Source organism: Octodon degus, unplaced genomic scaffold, assembly GCF_000260255.1.
Source record: "Octodon degus isolate 3935 unplaced genomic scaffold, OctDeg1.0 scaffold00129, whole genome shotgun sequence".
NCBI classification, from domain to species: Eukaryota; Metazoa; Chordata; class Mammalia; order Rodentia; family Octodontidae; genus Octodon; species Octodon degus.
Genome location: NW_004524705.1, coordinates 3,098,342 through 3,113,972, shown reverse-complemented (window position 1 = coordinate 3,113,972; position 15,631 = coordinate 3,098,342). Strand labels below are relative to the sequence as shown.

The following is a 15,631-nucleotide window of genomic DNA, read 5'->3' as shown; positions in this document are numbered from 1 at the left end:
TTTTTTTTTTTTTTTTTTTTTTTTCTATTTGGCAACAAATGTCTCAGCACTGTTATTTTTGCCAAAACAGCCAACGGTCATCAACATTTAAAATCTGCTGGGGCTGGGGAGATGGCTCAGTAGAATAAGCGCTTGCCTTTCAAGCGTCAAGGGCCTGAGTTCAATCCCCGGTTCTGCCAAAATAAATAAATAAATAAATAATCTGCTGACTACAAGAGTCCCTTCTTCACTGATTTTAGATGGAAAGCCAGTCATTACAAATTCAAATAAACCAGTTCATTCGTCCAGCCATAATCTGTTGAGTACTTCTATGCTTCTGACAAAGCTTAGAACATTACTTAAAAGAACAAACCAAAATTCCTGCTTTCAGGAACTAAGGGGAAGACAAACTATTAAAAATACATCTAACTAATATGTGAACTATAGTGATAATTACTACAGTAAAAGGAGAAAATAGGTGGCAAAACAAACTGAGTACAGAAACAGGATGAGAAAGTGGACAATCTAATGCTGCAATTATGCAGGGAGGCTGGAGTAGGCCTTACTGAGAGACCACAGTTGAGCAAATGCGTGAAAGACATGAAGGAACTTCCTGTATGTAGCTCTTAGAAAAAAATAGTCCAAGTATGAAAGCAGACAGTACAAAGCACGAAGGGAGAAATGGGCCCAGAATATTTAAGAAACACAGTGGCCACGCCACGCTGGCTACAACATCGTAAAGGGAGGTAAGAGAAGACCAGCTCCTGCAGAGTCCTATAGGTCACTGGAGGGACATGCGCTTTTACCATGAATCAGATTAGGAGTCATGAAAGATTTTTACGCAAAAAATGTTACATTCTTTGTAATAAACATTTTGTTTGGGCCTAATTCTGCGTAAAAGTTACAAAGATAAACAGAGCCCCGCATACCTTCATCAACTTTCCTATAATATTACATCTATATTACCAAAGTTTATTTAATAACACTAAGAAACCAGCATGGGCACATTACTACTCGCTAAACTCTAGACTTTATTGGATTTCACTAGTTTTTCCATTGATGTCCTTTTTCCATTCTTGGATTCAATCTAGGACATCACATTGCCCCCTGAATTTTGCATCTCCATATAGGTTTGTTTTGTTTTTTTTATTTGTGTGTGTGTGTGTGTGTGTGTGTGACCAGCTCAGCCCACCAGGGGGCGGGGGCTGGCTGGCATGTGGTGCTGGGGATCGAACCGTGGTCCCTGTGTTTTGCTTAGCTCAGCTTGTTCTAAGTAGGTGCTTTAGACCACTGAGCCATCTCACCAGCCCCTCCATATAGGTTTTGACTTCTGCTTTAAACGTATCACTGTTTAGACAGTGAAAATGAGAATAAACTTTAGGAAAGGATTAAGGGAAGCAGGGAGACCAGTGAGAAAATTACTATAATCCAAATAAAAAACGATAGTAGCTAATAACAGAAATTCAAGCACGGGCTAATCAGTGTACTAATAAAAAAAAAAAAAGGTATAAAATTATTGAGTTCTAGGTACATTTTAGAGAAGGCCTGCATAATTTGCTGACGAAGGTAACATTAAAAATAAAAAGGGAGTAAAAGAGAACTCAACGGTACACATGCCACAGGTGGCTGTTATCGATGAAAGCTCTAAAGGTTGCCATCAAGGGTAGAGGGCTTCTGTTAACCAAGATGAGAAAGACTGAAACAAATTTGGAAAGAAGACTTAACTTGCCAATATAATCTTTTTATTAAAGAAAAAGTTGGCTTCCAAACTGTCCTGCCGCTCCATCCTTTCCTTAGGGCGCCTACACAACTTCCGCTCCCTAGAAGGCTGCCGCGGACACGCCTTCCTCTCCCCAGACGGCGCCTGGGCCCCAGGACGCCGACAGCCTGCCAGAGGCTGGGGCTGGAAAGACGGCGTCTGACGGGAGGAAACGACCCGCCGACTGAACACGCCCTCCGCCTCGAGCGCTTCGCTAGTCCCGCGACCAATACAGGAGAGCAAAGAGAGAAATTGAAGGGGGACCCGCCACGTGCACGCCCTTCAACGAGGCCTGGACCCTGGAGCCCCGGAGCGCCCGAGAGCGAGGCCCGGGGCCCACCACTGCGCAGTTCTAGGGATACATATCAAGGGCTTAAAAGAAATGTTGTTAAGGAAATAAAAAGAATTGAACAGATAGCACTTGTTACTTAAAGAGGCCGCCACCCCTTCCGGGTCCTACCTCTCAGTGACCCCACTTCCGGTCTCCCCCAAAACGCCGGGATCCGTAGCCAATGAAAGTTCCGGTTACTTCCGCAGCTCGCCGGTCGGCACCTAAGTCCCGCCTCTTCCTGCAAGAGCAACCTATCACGTCGCCGAAGGCGCTCGGCTCCGGAGGCGGTGCCGTGACAGACCCAATCGGAGGGCGGAGAGCGTGAGAAGGACAGGCGGGCCGTGCCCACCCCTTCCGCCCGGGGCCCGGAAGGGTGATGTGGCTGGGCCAGCGCTGGCCTCACTATGGTAAGAACTGGGCTGCCCGGCGCAGCCGAGCTTTTCGGAGGGGCTGCGGGTCGGGGCTTGGGCTGGACGGGAGTGCGGCGGCCCCAAGTGCACGGCCAGGGAGCGTCGGCACTCGCTCGCGTGTCCCGGGCGGGGTGGGCCGGGGCCGGGTGGCTGTCCGGGGAGGGTCGGGCTGTGCACCCTGCAGATCCCCTGCGGCCGCATGAGCGAGAAAAGCACGAGTCGGTCGTAGCCCGTGGGCTGCACCGGCCCGCGCTGGGCCTGGACCCTCGGCCCGGGCAGCCGCTGCCCCGCGCGCTGGCGTCGCACCAGCTCCAGCTCTCGTAGCGGTCCAGGGGCCCTGCGGGGCCCTCTCACGTCCTTATCTCAGTCCTGAAGACGCTGCTTTGCAAACTTTAGGCTCGAACGATCGGAATTCTCGGCGAAGGCGGTTTCTTTTTAAAGAGTGGAGTGTACTCTGCCCCGGCCCTCGACCTCCGTTTGCGTTTCAGGCAGGGGTGTGTTAGTTTACGTGTTGTGGATTCCTTGGGTAGTCCAGGCCTCTCCGAATAGCGTAAACTCCGGAATCACAAAATCGCAGAAATACAGGCTAAGAATGCAGTAAAGCCGGAGTGCCTAGGGATAGATGCACTAGTGGGTAATGGTAAATCTCAGCAGCGCTGTCTAAAGGCATTTTACCCTTGCTCTGCTAAGTGCCCTGCACAGGCCCTCGAGGTGAGTTTATGAAGCCTGTGTGCCCAGTCTACCCCCACCCCCAGCCAAGAGTTTCTGTAGTAAAAAGTTACTCCGTTCACTCAGGTTGCTCTCAAATCCGAGAAAACCTTTGTCAGTCTTGCCGACTTTATGCCAGCTGCTTCAACTGTGCTTTGGCATAACCCACAAGGGCTTCCCTGGACAAGTTTCCACCTGATAAAGGAGGTGACATTTATTGGCACAGTACTCCTTCTCTTGGTAAGGATTTTATTTTGTATTTCAGCTTCTTCTCATCTACCAAGGGACAAGATATGTTTGTTCGTCAGGTGTCATTAAAGAACTGTCACTTAGAAAACTTCCCCTTTTTCATTTAAAAAAGGTAGACTCATTCTTAATTCTTATATATCTTTCCTAGAAGCCGAAATCTCATTACAGTATTTTACTCATAGCACCAGTCACTAGCACGTTCCTTTCTTCTTCACCCAGTCGCCTGCACTAGTGGAAAGCAACACAGGATTTTAAGATCAGCAGTGTCTTAAACTGTCTTGCCGTGCTTGTTTTTCCAGTAATACCTTCCACATAGCACTTGCTGTGTAGCACCCTCTGTTCAAAAAATCAGGGTACATGATTTGTCTCATTTTAAACTAACAACTATAAGTAGGTAGTTACAGGTGAAGGAAGCAAAGTACAGAGGGTGACTTGCCTGGAATTGTGTGCTTCCTAGGGAGTGAGACCAAGACTTGCTCTTATCTCAGTGGCCAGATGCCAAAGATCTTCATGCAAGTAATAGAAGCACAACAGAACTGTGGCTAAAATAAGCCTTAGTGATTTGTTGCCCTCATACATACATGTAGTTGTTCATTTTCCATGGGAGATTTGGTCTAGAGCTTTCCCAATGACCGAAATACATGAATGTTCAACTCCTTCATATAAGACAGCATAGTATTTGTGTATAACCTATATACACACTCCAGTGTGCTTTAAATGATCTCTGTATTATTTATACCTACTAATGTAAATGCTGTGTAAATCTGTGTTAAAGGAATAACGAGAAAAAGGATGTTTATTACAGATGTGCAGCAATTTTCCCAATATTGCCAGTGTATGGTTGGTTGTATCTGTAGATACGGAATCCGCAGATACCTAGGGCCACATATGTTTCCATACATCTAGAATGGCTGTGGAAGGATATACAAGCAACTGGTAATGTCAAAGAGGAATTAGGACAATACTTTTTCCTAGGGCCTGCCAGATAGCCCAGCAGACTAAAGCATCTGCTTAGGCAGGAACAGGGACTGAGGTTTGATCCCGTGTGCCCTGCTGGCCCCACCCCCGGAGTGCACTGAGATGACCATTGAGACTGGGCGTGGTGGCGTGCGCCTATAATCTCAGCACTTTGAAGGCTGAAAACAGGAGGATCACTTAGAGTCTGACCTGTGTAGCGAGATCTTATAGACCCTGTACTAAATACATTTAAAAAAACTTTTTCTTGGATACTGTTTTAGATTGTTAAGGTTTTTTTAAGCCTCATAAGTAGATTTGTTCTAAGTACTCTAAGAAAAAAAACCTCACACGTCTTATAAAGATGTTATTGATTATATGTTACCTATGAAAAAAACTTCAGTGCTTTATCCAAGTCCATGTGGTTCATAAATAGTCAGACTAAGATTTAAACCTAACAGCTACTTTCATCACCAAATCCTGTGTCCTTCCAACTATGCAATGATGCCATGAGTTCCCTGGGAGGTTAAGGAGAAAAGCCAGAGCTCTTCAGCATGGAGGGAAGGTTAAGGTGGTCTGCTGTCAGGATTCCCCTTGCTTTGTCGGTGAAAGCAGTTATCACAGTAGAGAGGCAAGTATCGTCTTAGTATTATAAAATTACTTTTGACATAATGAACTCATGGAAGAAGCATTCATTGAACTTCACTTTGAAAACTACTATGTTAGACGAATAGGAATCTGCTGAGGATGCTGATCACTCAGCAAAGTGTGCATAACTCCGTTTGCAAGGAAAAGCTTCCAGGGAATTTTGAGAAACCATAGATTCCAGAGCAGTTAAGTCCAAATTTGGGAGCATTATTTGCTATTAAAAGTCCCAAGAACTGCAGTGAAAAGCCAGGGCTTATACCACATCCATTACCTAGTGTTCACAAGGTTTTCTGTTTTTATCAGTCTTCGTCATTTCAGGATTGCATGGTCAGAATACTTCTTTTCAGTGCAGAATTTGCTCTTTGTCCTTAAGCATACCTTCTCGTCAAATCATTTTATCAAGGAGTCGTGTGAAGCAGCTTTTTTACTCTATCATAACTTTACATGTGTTTTTTTTTAACAACAAAATAATAATACAGATGACCACCAATGCTGCCAGTGGAGAATAAATTTGAGGAACACCTGCTCCTGGCTTTACTCACAGCCATGGAAGCTCTTACCTGGGAAGTATAAATAGAGGATTTTGTAAGTTGTAAAAATGGGGCTGGTGAGATCAAGTGATTATTTAATCCAGGCCCCTCGTGTTCCAGATGACAAGAAATGTTCATTTATCTGGGTCAAATGTCTGTGTCTACTAGTCCCGATATTCATTACCCACAGGCGTTCAGTCAATCTAGTCACGTATCTCGAGCAAGTGGGTGTCATAGTGTGCATGTGTGCACACTCATTTGCAGGCTAACATACATTTATTTACTTATTCTTTTTGTGGCTGGCTCAGCCCATCCTGGCGAATCGGACCACAGTCCCTGTGTTTGCCTAAGCTTGCCTAAGCAGGTGCTTAGGCTACTAGAGCTATCTCACCGGCCCCTGCGGGCTGTCATTACTGCATCTCTATGTTTTCATCTTGAGGCACAATAGTGGTTTACACATAGAAACTAGGTAGGAAATGCTGACCTGCCCTAGATTTACAAGTGATACTACAGGCCCACTTTTCTAGCACTGTGTTTTTATCATAATGAGGTCAGGAGTATCAAACCTGTCCCTCTCTACTCCTAGAGAGAAATAAACTACTTTAGTTTCCCATGAAAGAAGTAAGCTAATACAAGTAAAAGTGCTAGTGCTGGGACTTTAAAATTTTGTCTTTATTATTCACATCTTATTTTAAGGTGCTCTTAAAGGGGCCAGGGAAATGGCTCGGTAGAATAAGCGCAAGGGTCTGAGTTCAAATCTCTGGTTCTGCAAAAAATAAAATAAAGTGCTCTTTAGTTAAACTAGAGGAATTAATATGTCAGCAAAAACTTATTTCCAACATAGGAGGCAGGAAGCATTTGAAACTTCCAGGACAGTATCATATGTAAAGACTTTATTCAACAAATTCCTTAAACTGTTTTAGTACTTGCAGAAATAAGCTCCATGTAGGCAAAGTGATCCAATGCTAATGAGAATACCGTAGTTTCAACAAGTCTGTAGATAAAGTCTGGTGAGAAAGCAGCCACCCAGCATGGTCTAGGCCCGTGGTGGTGCACCAGTCACTCGGCAGCTGTGTGTATCACTGAAACGCTACAGCAGGGTTGCTGTCCCTGGTCCAGGCAAAGCATAGCTAGCACGTTAATGGGTGTGTTTTTCTGCTTTTCATAGTTGTTTCTTTTTTTATGTTTATATTACTTAGATTTTTCTTTTTGTCCCCTCTATTTCTGGTGATCTTAGGGGCTTGTTTTTAAGATTTCTAATTTAAAAGTTTAAAAAAGTATTTAATTTTTTTTTTTTTTTTAGCGGAACCGGGGATTGAACTCAGGCCCTTGTGCTTGCCAGGCAAGCGCTTATTGTACTGAGCCATCTCCCCAGCCCCTAGAAATAAGTTTTTGACTAGATATTTTTATTTATACATCCAAAAACGTTATATTTAATTTTTATTTTTACATCCAACTTGATGAATGTAGTATGGATGTAGTGTTAGCATTCAGGAATGATTCTGAAAGCTAATGAAGTTACATCTCACTAATAAAAGAGGATTTTAAAAATTGAATCTGGAAAAAAAAATTTTAATTTCAAATGAACATGAGAAAAGAGAATTTTCTTACAGATATGTCAACACCGCGAGTAGCGTTCATTTTCAGAACACTTAAGTTTTGCGTTGATCAGCTGTCTATCCACTGATAAGTGATTGCAGCTACTATAATGGTAGCCCAGAGGAAGGTTTGTGAACTGTTTTCATTATTATAGAAGACCTAACAAATTGTGATTTACATAGTTGTAATGTAATGTACTTATTAAGTTTCTTTGGGGGTTGCATAAGTTAAGTCAGCACAGAAAAAATATGACCAAGGTCCTAGCTGGGGAGGGATAGACGCAGCGTGCAGAGCCTTCTCTGGAGCCCATTGCCTGTATTAGGCACAGCGATATTGAGACTACTGAAAGGAATAAAGTGTTGTTTGCTTTTTAAAAAACTTTAGAAAAATACATGGACCAGTCCCCCATTTGTAAAGAACTTCGTGAGTATGTATTTGCACAAAAAGACTTGGGGAATTCGTCTGTGTCAGGGTGCTAACAGCGATCTTCTACTTACTCTAAAGAATGAGAAGAGAACAGGGTGAAGGCTTTATGTTTTGAGTATATTATTCTAGTCATTTATGATTGTTTATTTAAAATAAAGTTTAAAGACAAAATTATTAATAGCTGGTAAGTTAGATGAAAAAGCATTGTATGTTGTGGGTTTCTGCTAATTAAGGTATCTTAATTAGCAGAATTGCTATTTTGTATGACTGTAATGATAACTACACACTATTCTCTTTGCTTTTTTGCTTCCCACTTTGCTTTTCTCATACTTTTGTTCACACCTTGGGTGGTCATGTTAGGTCAGGGGTAAAATCTCTGGTTTTCATTGTTGTTTCTGAAAGGAAGATGTGATATTTTCTTTTTCCTTTTTTTTAAATGTTTCCTTTATTTCTTTTTTCTTTTTATGGTCAGCTCAGCCCACCCTGGGGGCGGGGCTGGCATGGCGTGTGGTGCTGGGGATCAAACCGAGGGCCCTGCATGCTTGCCTAAGCTTGCCTAAGCAGGTGCTTTAGACCACTGAGCTATCTCGCCAGCCCAAAAATGTGATATTTTCAGAAACAAAGATATAAAAAGGCATACAGCAGCGAGAGCAAATCTTACAGAGCGCCTACGCCACAGGTTCACCACCACTGGTGTAATGCCTACATCTGAACTCAAGGTACATTAATTTATTGTTGCATGGCCTTATTTTTTAATTGTAATTCATATATAAAATATCAGCTACTATTTCATTAGGCAAGAAACTGCATCTGTTAAGATGAGCTTACGAAGCTATGACTGAAGTCCTTGTTTATAAAATTGTGTCCCTTCATTATTATTTGGGGGGGCAGTCTGCAGAAAGCTTGTGGAGGAAGGTCTTTCCCAGAAGAGTTCCCTTTTTCTTTTCAAAATCAACTTATTTTGCTTTCCAACTACAAAAATAAGCAGTTGTGTCTTCAGGGAAACCCAGACCAAGATCACAGGGCTTCCAGCAGGTGGGGGGACAGGCTTAGAGCATCTGCCTTCCCTGCCTGGAGCAGTAGGGCTGGCTGGAAGGGTGCTGGAGATTTGGCGTTTTCCATATTCCTAGTATTAGGTAAGCCCTAGAATAGAATGCCAGTGAGAGAGAAACGTGCATTCGAAACATGAAAGCAAGTGCTACGTGAAAGTATTCCAGATAATGCAACCTGGTCTTCCTTGAGTGCGAAGGGCTCTGTGCACTCCATTTTACACTAATTGAGGAGGGGTCTCAGAAACCAGCATATCCTATGATCATATCTGGTGGGTATAGGAAGAAAGCGTGCCATCCCATTTAATAAGTTTATTTACCTATTCAGCCTGAATGTGTTGGAAATAAGGCTAGTTGTTCTTGCATATCTAATTATATCTTTCGTTTATATCATATGTCAGTAATCTTAAAGACTCATTCTTAGCAAAACTTAGGCCATATTTTCATAAATTTGCATAATTTGAATGAATTTTCTATTGATGTTATTGAATAAAACTCAGAGCACCTTAAAATTAAGGTTACGTCTTCATTGTGTAAGCGCTTGTATTTGCATTTATTGGCATGGCTCCTAATTGATGTACAGGTGCTCCTTCACGTAGCATGGGTTCTGTTCTTTCCTAAACAGACCTTAAGTTGAAAATGAGAGAGGAAAATGTCCCTACCCTGGACCCAGGGAACATGCGGTGCAGCAGGGGGCCGGGTGTCAGTTGTTCATCCACAGTCATGAGGCCAGTGGGGGGCTGCCCTGTGTGCCGCTGCAGCACAAGAGAAAGCGGCATCTGCCTGGCACAGGCCGTGGGAAAGGTCCAGCTCAAGTGTGGCTTCTACAGACTGTGCAAAGTCTAGTGATTGTAAGCAGGGGACTGACTGTCTCTGGTCTGAAAACATTGATTTCACGATCTATGGCACAAAAAGCAACATTATTGGCTGCTAGACAACTGCCAAAAAGAATGTACAGCTTAGACTTGAGGGCTGTTGGAAGTTTTATAATTCTCTGCCAGGTGCCTGCCAGACAGCTTGCCTTTCTGCCAGGCAGCCTGCCTATTGGTCATGGAGCCATCTTACAAATGTGTCACAAGCTCCAGCCCACTCGAGGAAGAGAACATCTGACTCCCAGCCATGAGGGATAATGTGGGCGCTTAGTGGATGCTGCCCAAAGCTTTGATTTTACTTTACAGCCTAGGTCTTTCACGTAAGCCTAAGGAAATGTGTTTTTTCTACTTGGTTGTCCAAAATATCTTTGGCAAATAAATATAAATGCACAGCACTTTGTCATGAGTGAGTTAAAAGAATTTTATCAGCCAGGGAGATGGCTCAGTGCAATATGCGCGTCCCTGGCAAGCACAAGGGCCGGAGTTCAATCCCCATTTCCACCAAGAAAAAAAAAAAGAGAATTTTATCTCTCAGTCTCCAGTTGGTCTTTTAAATAATACTCATTGTTAATCTGAAATCTTACTTACTTCCTTGCATTTTTAAAAATATTCGTTGTTCCATTTACCATTTTTAGGGACTGTACTGTTTTGTTCATAGCGGTGAGATTGGTAAGAGGTATTAAAAGCCAAGAGGCAGTTACGTACATTTGAGGGCTGCAGTCATGGGATGGTGTGCATGCTCTGTAGACCTGGCTCTGGTCACTGGGGACAGGGGCATGTCACAGAGCAGTTAATTATTTTTAAAGAGAGAGAAAAAAAGGATAAAACAGATTAGGAGAGTTGCAATAATTAATACCTTGTGTATTGTTGTCTTGGTAGTAGTTATTCATGGTACAAGTTAGCAGCATAGTATCTTGTCCAAACATTATTATCACAGTGAATCAAGAGAAACTACCTATGCAGTTATCTTAGCTATCTGTGTGTGTGTGTGTGTGTGTGTGTGTGTGTGCGCGCATGTTTTTTCCCCTTTTCTCCTTCCCTTCATTTCAGGTGTTTCCTTTTGAAACGTTTCCCTTTTACAGTATCTGTTGTTCATTTTGGTTTTGGTTTTTGTTTTTGGGGGGGTTTTGTTTGTTTGTTTGTTTTGTATTTTAGGGAAGGGCCTACAAGGTGTTCAGGGTCTCACTACTAGATCAGACTCATAGTGATCTACCTGTTTACAGCCTCCCAAGAGCTAGAATTACAGGTGCATGCCACCACACGCAGTCTCAATTGCTGTCTCAGTGCACCCTGGGGCGGGGCCAGCACGGCAGGCCCAGGGATCGAGCCCCCGGCCCCTAAGCCCACTTGCAGGTGCTTTAATGTGCTGAGTTATTTGACCGGCCCCTGTTCATTTTGGATCTTATTCTTTCAGTTTCTCACACTAGGGAGACAGTACAGTGTTGACACATATGAGTCTGATTTACTTTCCTTTTTTTTTCCTTTTTTTGGATAGCTACTAGACATAATTTAATACCTGGATGCAAGCAGGCAGAGCCATGACGCTGGCTACTGGGAACAAAGAGAAGGTGGCCCTTTTGTAGGGATGGAGGGAAGGCTGGAGCTTCAGGCGGGGAGATTTCATAAACATCTGTGGTCAGAGTGCTCTGGCAGTGCAACCCCTTGGCAGGCAAAGTCCTTGGAGTGTCCAGTGTAAATTTTCAGGTGGCTCCAGGCATCCCCGGGTGTCCCCTGGGCCTGCAAATGTCTCCTCTGCGCTCCTTCCGGACATCTGTGCTCCTGCTGAGCACCAGTGAAGGCAGTGCTGCCGCTGGCCAGCAGCCTGGGGGCTGGGAGGTCAGTCTTGCTAGAGCCTATGAGTGGCCCGAGAAAATCATTTTTTTACTTAAAAAGAATTGATTCATTCTTGTAGCCAAGCAGTTTGTTACGGGCTAATTACTGTACTAATGCTGTTCACAGATGGAGTCTTTCCAAAAACCGACTGCTCACATGTGTCCCGTGAACTGTGGTTTATAGCAAACTTTTCAGAAATGCATCTATGAAGGGAAGACGCGCATGTGCACCTTTCATGTTTGCGGTCTTGATTCTGTTCGTTGTAGGTATCAGCCAACATTTTGATATAGAGTAATGAAACACCCAACCTGAAAGATACCTGGGCTGAGTTCCTGTTCTCTAAAACCAAGAATGAATGAATTTTAGGAATAACAGAAGTTAAGAGCAGAATACATTTATTGGGAGAAAGAAAGCTTCTTTCAGAGAAAGGGACAGAAGAGGACCCAACTGGGTTGCCCTGTTTCACTTATGAGTGTGGTCTTGAGTTGTATCCATTTATCTATAGAGTTTATCCTTCTTTATGGCTGAGTTATACTTCATTATATAAAGAAAATGCATCTTTATCCATTCCTCAGTTGACGGATATTTGAATTGTTTCCAAGATTTAACTATTACAAACTGAGCCGTTGTATACATGGGTGCACATATATCGCAGTAGTATGATATTTTTAATTCTGGGAAGATACCCAGGAGGGGAATAGCTGGGTCAAATAGGACTGCTTGGCCTAGTTTTAATCTCCACAGTGGTTGCACCACTCTGTCCTCCCACCAACAGTGGAGCAGGCTCCTTTCTCTCCACAGCCCCTCCAGCATTTGGTACAGTTGATTTTTTTATTTATTTATTTTTTTTTTTTTTATGATAGCCATTCTTTCTGGGGTGAGTTGGAATCTCAGTGTTGTTTTAATTGTTTCTCGAATGTCAAACATTTTTGCATATATTTATTTGCCATTTATATTTATTCATCTGGGAAGCATGTATTCATCTCAGATGTCCATATTTGGATTGGGTCTTTGAATTTAGGGGATCTGATTTTTCTCAATTCCTTATATGTTCTAGTTGTAAGCCATTTGAAAGACCATTGGCTATAATTTTTCCCCACTTTCTGGGCTGTCTTTTCACTCTGTTGGTGATTACCTTTGTTGCACAAAATCTTTTTAATCTGAGATTTCTTTCTTTCTTTCTTTCTTTCTTTCTTTTTTTCTGTTTTTTGCTGCACTGGGGACTGAACCCAGGACCCTGCACTTGCTAGGCAGGCGCTTATTCTACTGAGCTAGCTCCCCAGCCCGAGATTCCATGTGTTGATTCTTCGTAATATTTCACTTGCAGCTGAGTTTTGTTCTTGAAGTCAGGCTGGCTTACTCTTTTTTTTTTTTTTTTTACTTTTTTTTTTTTTTCAATTTTTATTTGTGTGTGTGTGTGTGTGTGTGTGTGTGGCCAGCTCAGCCCACCAGGGGGCGGGGCTGGCTGGCATGTGGTGCTGGGGGATTGAACCACGGTCCCCATGCTTTGCTGACCTTGTTCTAAGTAGGTGTTTTAGACCACTGAGCCATCTCACCAGCCCCAGGCTGGCTTATTCTTAAGTTGAGACAGGCACAGTCAGTTCACCTATCAGGCAAGAGCAGTACTTTGAAAAAAAAAAAAAAAATGTTCTTGAATTTAAAGGATCTGAAAAAAAACGAACACAGTACGTGAGGTTCACCTTCTTTACCTTCTTGTTCCCCTCTTCCTCGCTCAGTGACCACGCAGGCATGCCTTCTTAGCCTCCTCCCTTCCTTGTGATAACGTTATTGAAAGTCTCCGGTGCTTTTTTGCCCAGCAGGAACATCTGCTTTCTTTAACCCTGAGACTGCCGTGTTATATATGTCAGTGGACAGCAGGCGCCAACCATGATGCGGAGTGCTGTAGGTGACAGGCTGATGGCTTTAACTTAGAAACACTTTTTGACCAGAACCTGAGTACATCTAAAAGGCTGCTGTCTGAGATGATTTGTTTAGTTTAGAGTCTTTAAGCCCCCAGAACAAAGATGTATATATCATAGGTTTCATACTTCAAATGGTTTTCATTTGTAAATGGTTTCAAACACAGATGTGTATATACACACTCCACTTTAATAATAGATGTGCCCTTCCCTAAAATTAAAAAAAAAAAAGATGTGTTTTTAAGTGCCTTTTTAAATCTTCTATTTTGAAAAAATGCAAACATACAAAGGTAAGAAGCAGGGTGAAGTAAGCCTCCATGTACTCGGCATCTTCCAGCCTACCGCTCTCTCCCGCCCAGCAGGGAGCTGGTCTTGGGCAAAGCATATTCAGCGGGGCTCAGGAGGAAAGAGAACAGGTGGCAAAGCCATGCCCCGCCCCCCCTTAGATGCTCCTCTAGGAAGACGCTAAGCAGCCTTCGCTCGCACGGTTGGTTTGTGCAGTTCCCTTCTGTGGAGATTTCTCCCCATGGCTCTGTCTCTTCTCGAGCCAGCTTGTGTCTTCTCCAGCCTGGATTGTACCCCTTAAGGTTTGACTCCATTCCTGCTTGAATATTTTCCTTGTGAGAACAGTCTTTGTCCCTGTGCCTCAAGCTGCCACTCCTACATGCCACACTGCCACACTGCGTGGCTGTTGGATCGCCTGGGTGATGTGACTGCTGCCTGCCCCAGTAGCTTCCTCTGTACCACAGGGTGTAGTAATGTCCACCTCCCCTGTGTAGGTAAGCAGTGCTGTTATGGTTTGTGTCTAGGTGTCCCCCCAAAGCCTCATGCAGTCTTGGGGTGGCTTCTGGAGTTTGTGATTGATTACTGTGGGTGTGGTGGCTGTACCTGCTCTGGGGCAGGTAATTTGTATTACAGTGTAAGGAGGGAAGAGAAGCTAGCTGCTTGAGCTGCTGCTACCCCTCCCTTGTACTCTTGCTCTTTGCTGCCACTATGAAAGGCTGCCCTCTGCTATGTGCCGTCTGCCTTGGAGCCAGCTGAGTTTGGACTGAAACCTCCAGTAACTGTGAACTAAATAAACCTTTTTTTCCTTCATTTTGAGTGTTGGGTATTTGTCCCAGCAATGAGAGAAGAGTAACTAAGACAGGTGCAAACAGAGCAAGTGGTCAGTCGCTTGTTTTTAGCTGTGAACTCCTATAGTGGAGCAGTCATGCCAAGTATCTTTTTAAAATTTCGATACCAGGACCAGAGAGATAGCTCAGAGGCATAAACACCTACCTGGCAAGCACAAGACCTGAGTTCGATCCCTGGGCCCACATGCTGTGTGGTCTCACCCTGGATGCCCAGGCCCTCCATCTCGGCCCCCAAATTGGGCATGGTGATGCGTATGTAATCCCAGCACTTGGGAGGTTGAGCCAAGAGGATCTCTGCGAGTTTGAGACTAGCCTGGGGGCTACAAAAGTGAGCACAAGGCCAGCCAGAACTGCATAGTGAGACCACATCTCAAAAATATATAAAATAAAATTTGTAAAAATTCCAGTACCTAGGCTCATTCCCCCATTCAGTAAGTTACTATACATTTATTCATTGTGGCTACAAGGAAATTTGCTTTGTATTTCATGAAGATCTATCTAATACTGTTTGCTAATATACTGTAATCTGTTCCTATACATGACCTTTGAAAGGTAAGCTTTGTGAGATACTGCCGTTTTCCATCTAGAACTGATCAGTAATTATCACTTCTTTTCATGGGTCTAAAGTTAGAACCCAGTTTAATTGCAAACCATGCCTTTGCTATATCCATGAAGAAATTATTTGCATAGGAAAGCAAGTACTCTGATGATAATTAAAGAGGATTTTTATTATCCGTTTCAGACCTAAGAGTAACATCTAGAAATTTTAAGAAATCTAGACAAGTTGAAAATTAGAAACTATTAATACTTTTGTTATTGAAAGTATTGATGAATAACATGTATATTTTACATTTTTACAGTAGCTTGTACATATTTGAATATGTAAAGGTTAAAAAAGGATATTTTAATAACTTCTGACAAGGCTCGTTCTTCTGATTCTCTTTGCTACTTTTGCTTATTTTTCTGCGTACACTGATAACTTGTTGTATTGGGGGTCGCTGTCAGTGCATGCCTCTGCACAACCACTGGCTTCCAGGAGAGCCCAGGGTGGCTCTTCTGCTATGTCCGCCTCGAGGTTCGATCGGCTTTTCCTTCCATGCCCGTGCTGCCTGTGTTTGGTTCTGCTTTCCATCATGTATGTGGCCTTTGTCTCCCTCCCAACGTGAATGTCGGCATAACTATGAACGCTGGTGTCCTTCCTAGGCGTGCACCCAGCCACCTTCCTAGTGCCC

General features: G+C 43.4%; 2 protein-coding genes across 2 annotated transcripts in view; one reads left to right on the top strand and one right to left on the bottom strand.

Annotated features, from left to right (window-relative positions):
• The window catches only part of Xrcc4 (X-ray repair cross complementing 4), a 271,168-nt gene extending 268,913 nt beyond the window's left edge, over positions 1 to 2,255 (bottom strand). The window contains exon 1 of the mRNA XM_023700978.1: positions 2,199 to 2,255. The gene's annotated coding sequence lies outside the window, so the exon portion shown is untranslated. The remainder of the gene's footprint in view (positions 1 to 2,198) is intronic.
• Positions 2,256 to 2,397: 142 nt separating this feature from the next.
• Tmem167a (transmembrane protein 167A) overlaps positions 2,398 to 15,631 on the top strand; it is a 25,501-nt gene continuing 12,267 nt past the window's right edge. Inside the window, exon 1 of the mRNA XM_023700963.1 lies at positions 2,398 to 2,476. Coding sequence (XP_023556731.1) covers positions 2,474 to 2,476 — 3 coding nt within the window. The 5' untranslated portion in view covers positions 2,398 to 2,473. The remainder of the gene's footprint in view (positions 2,477 to 15,631) is intronic.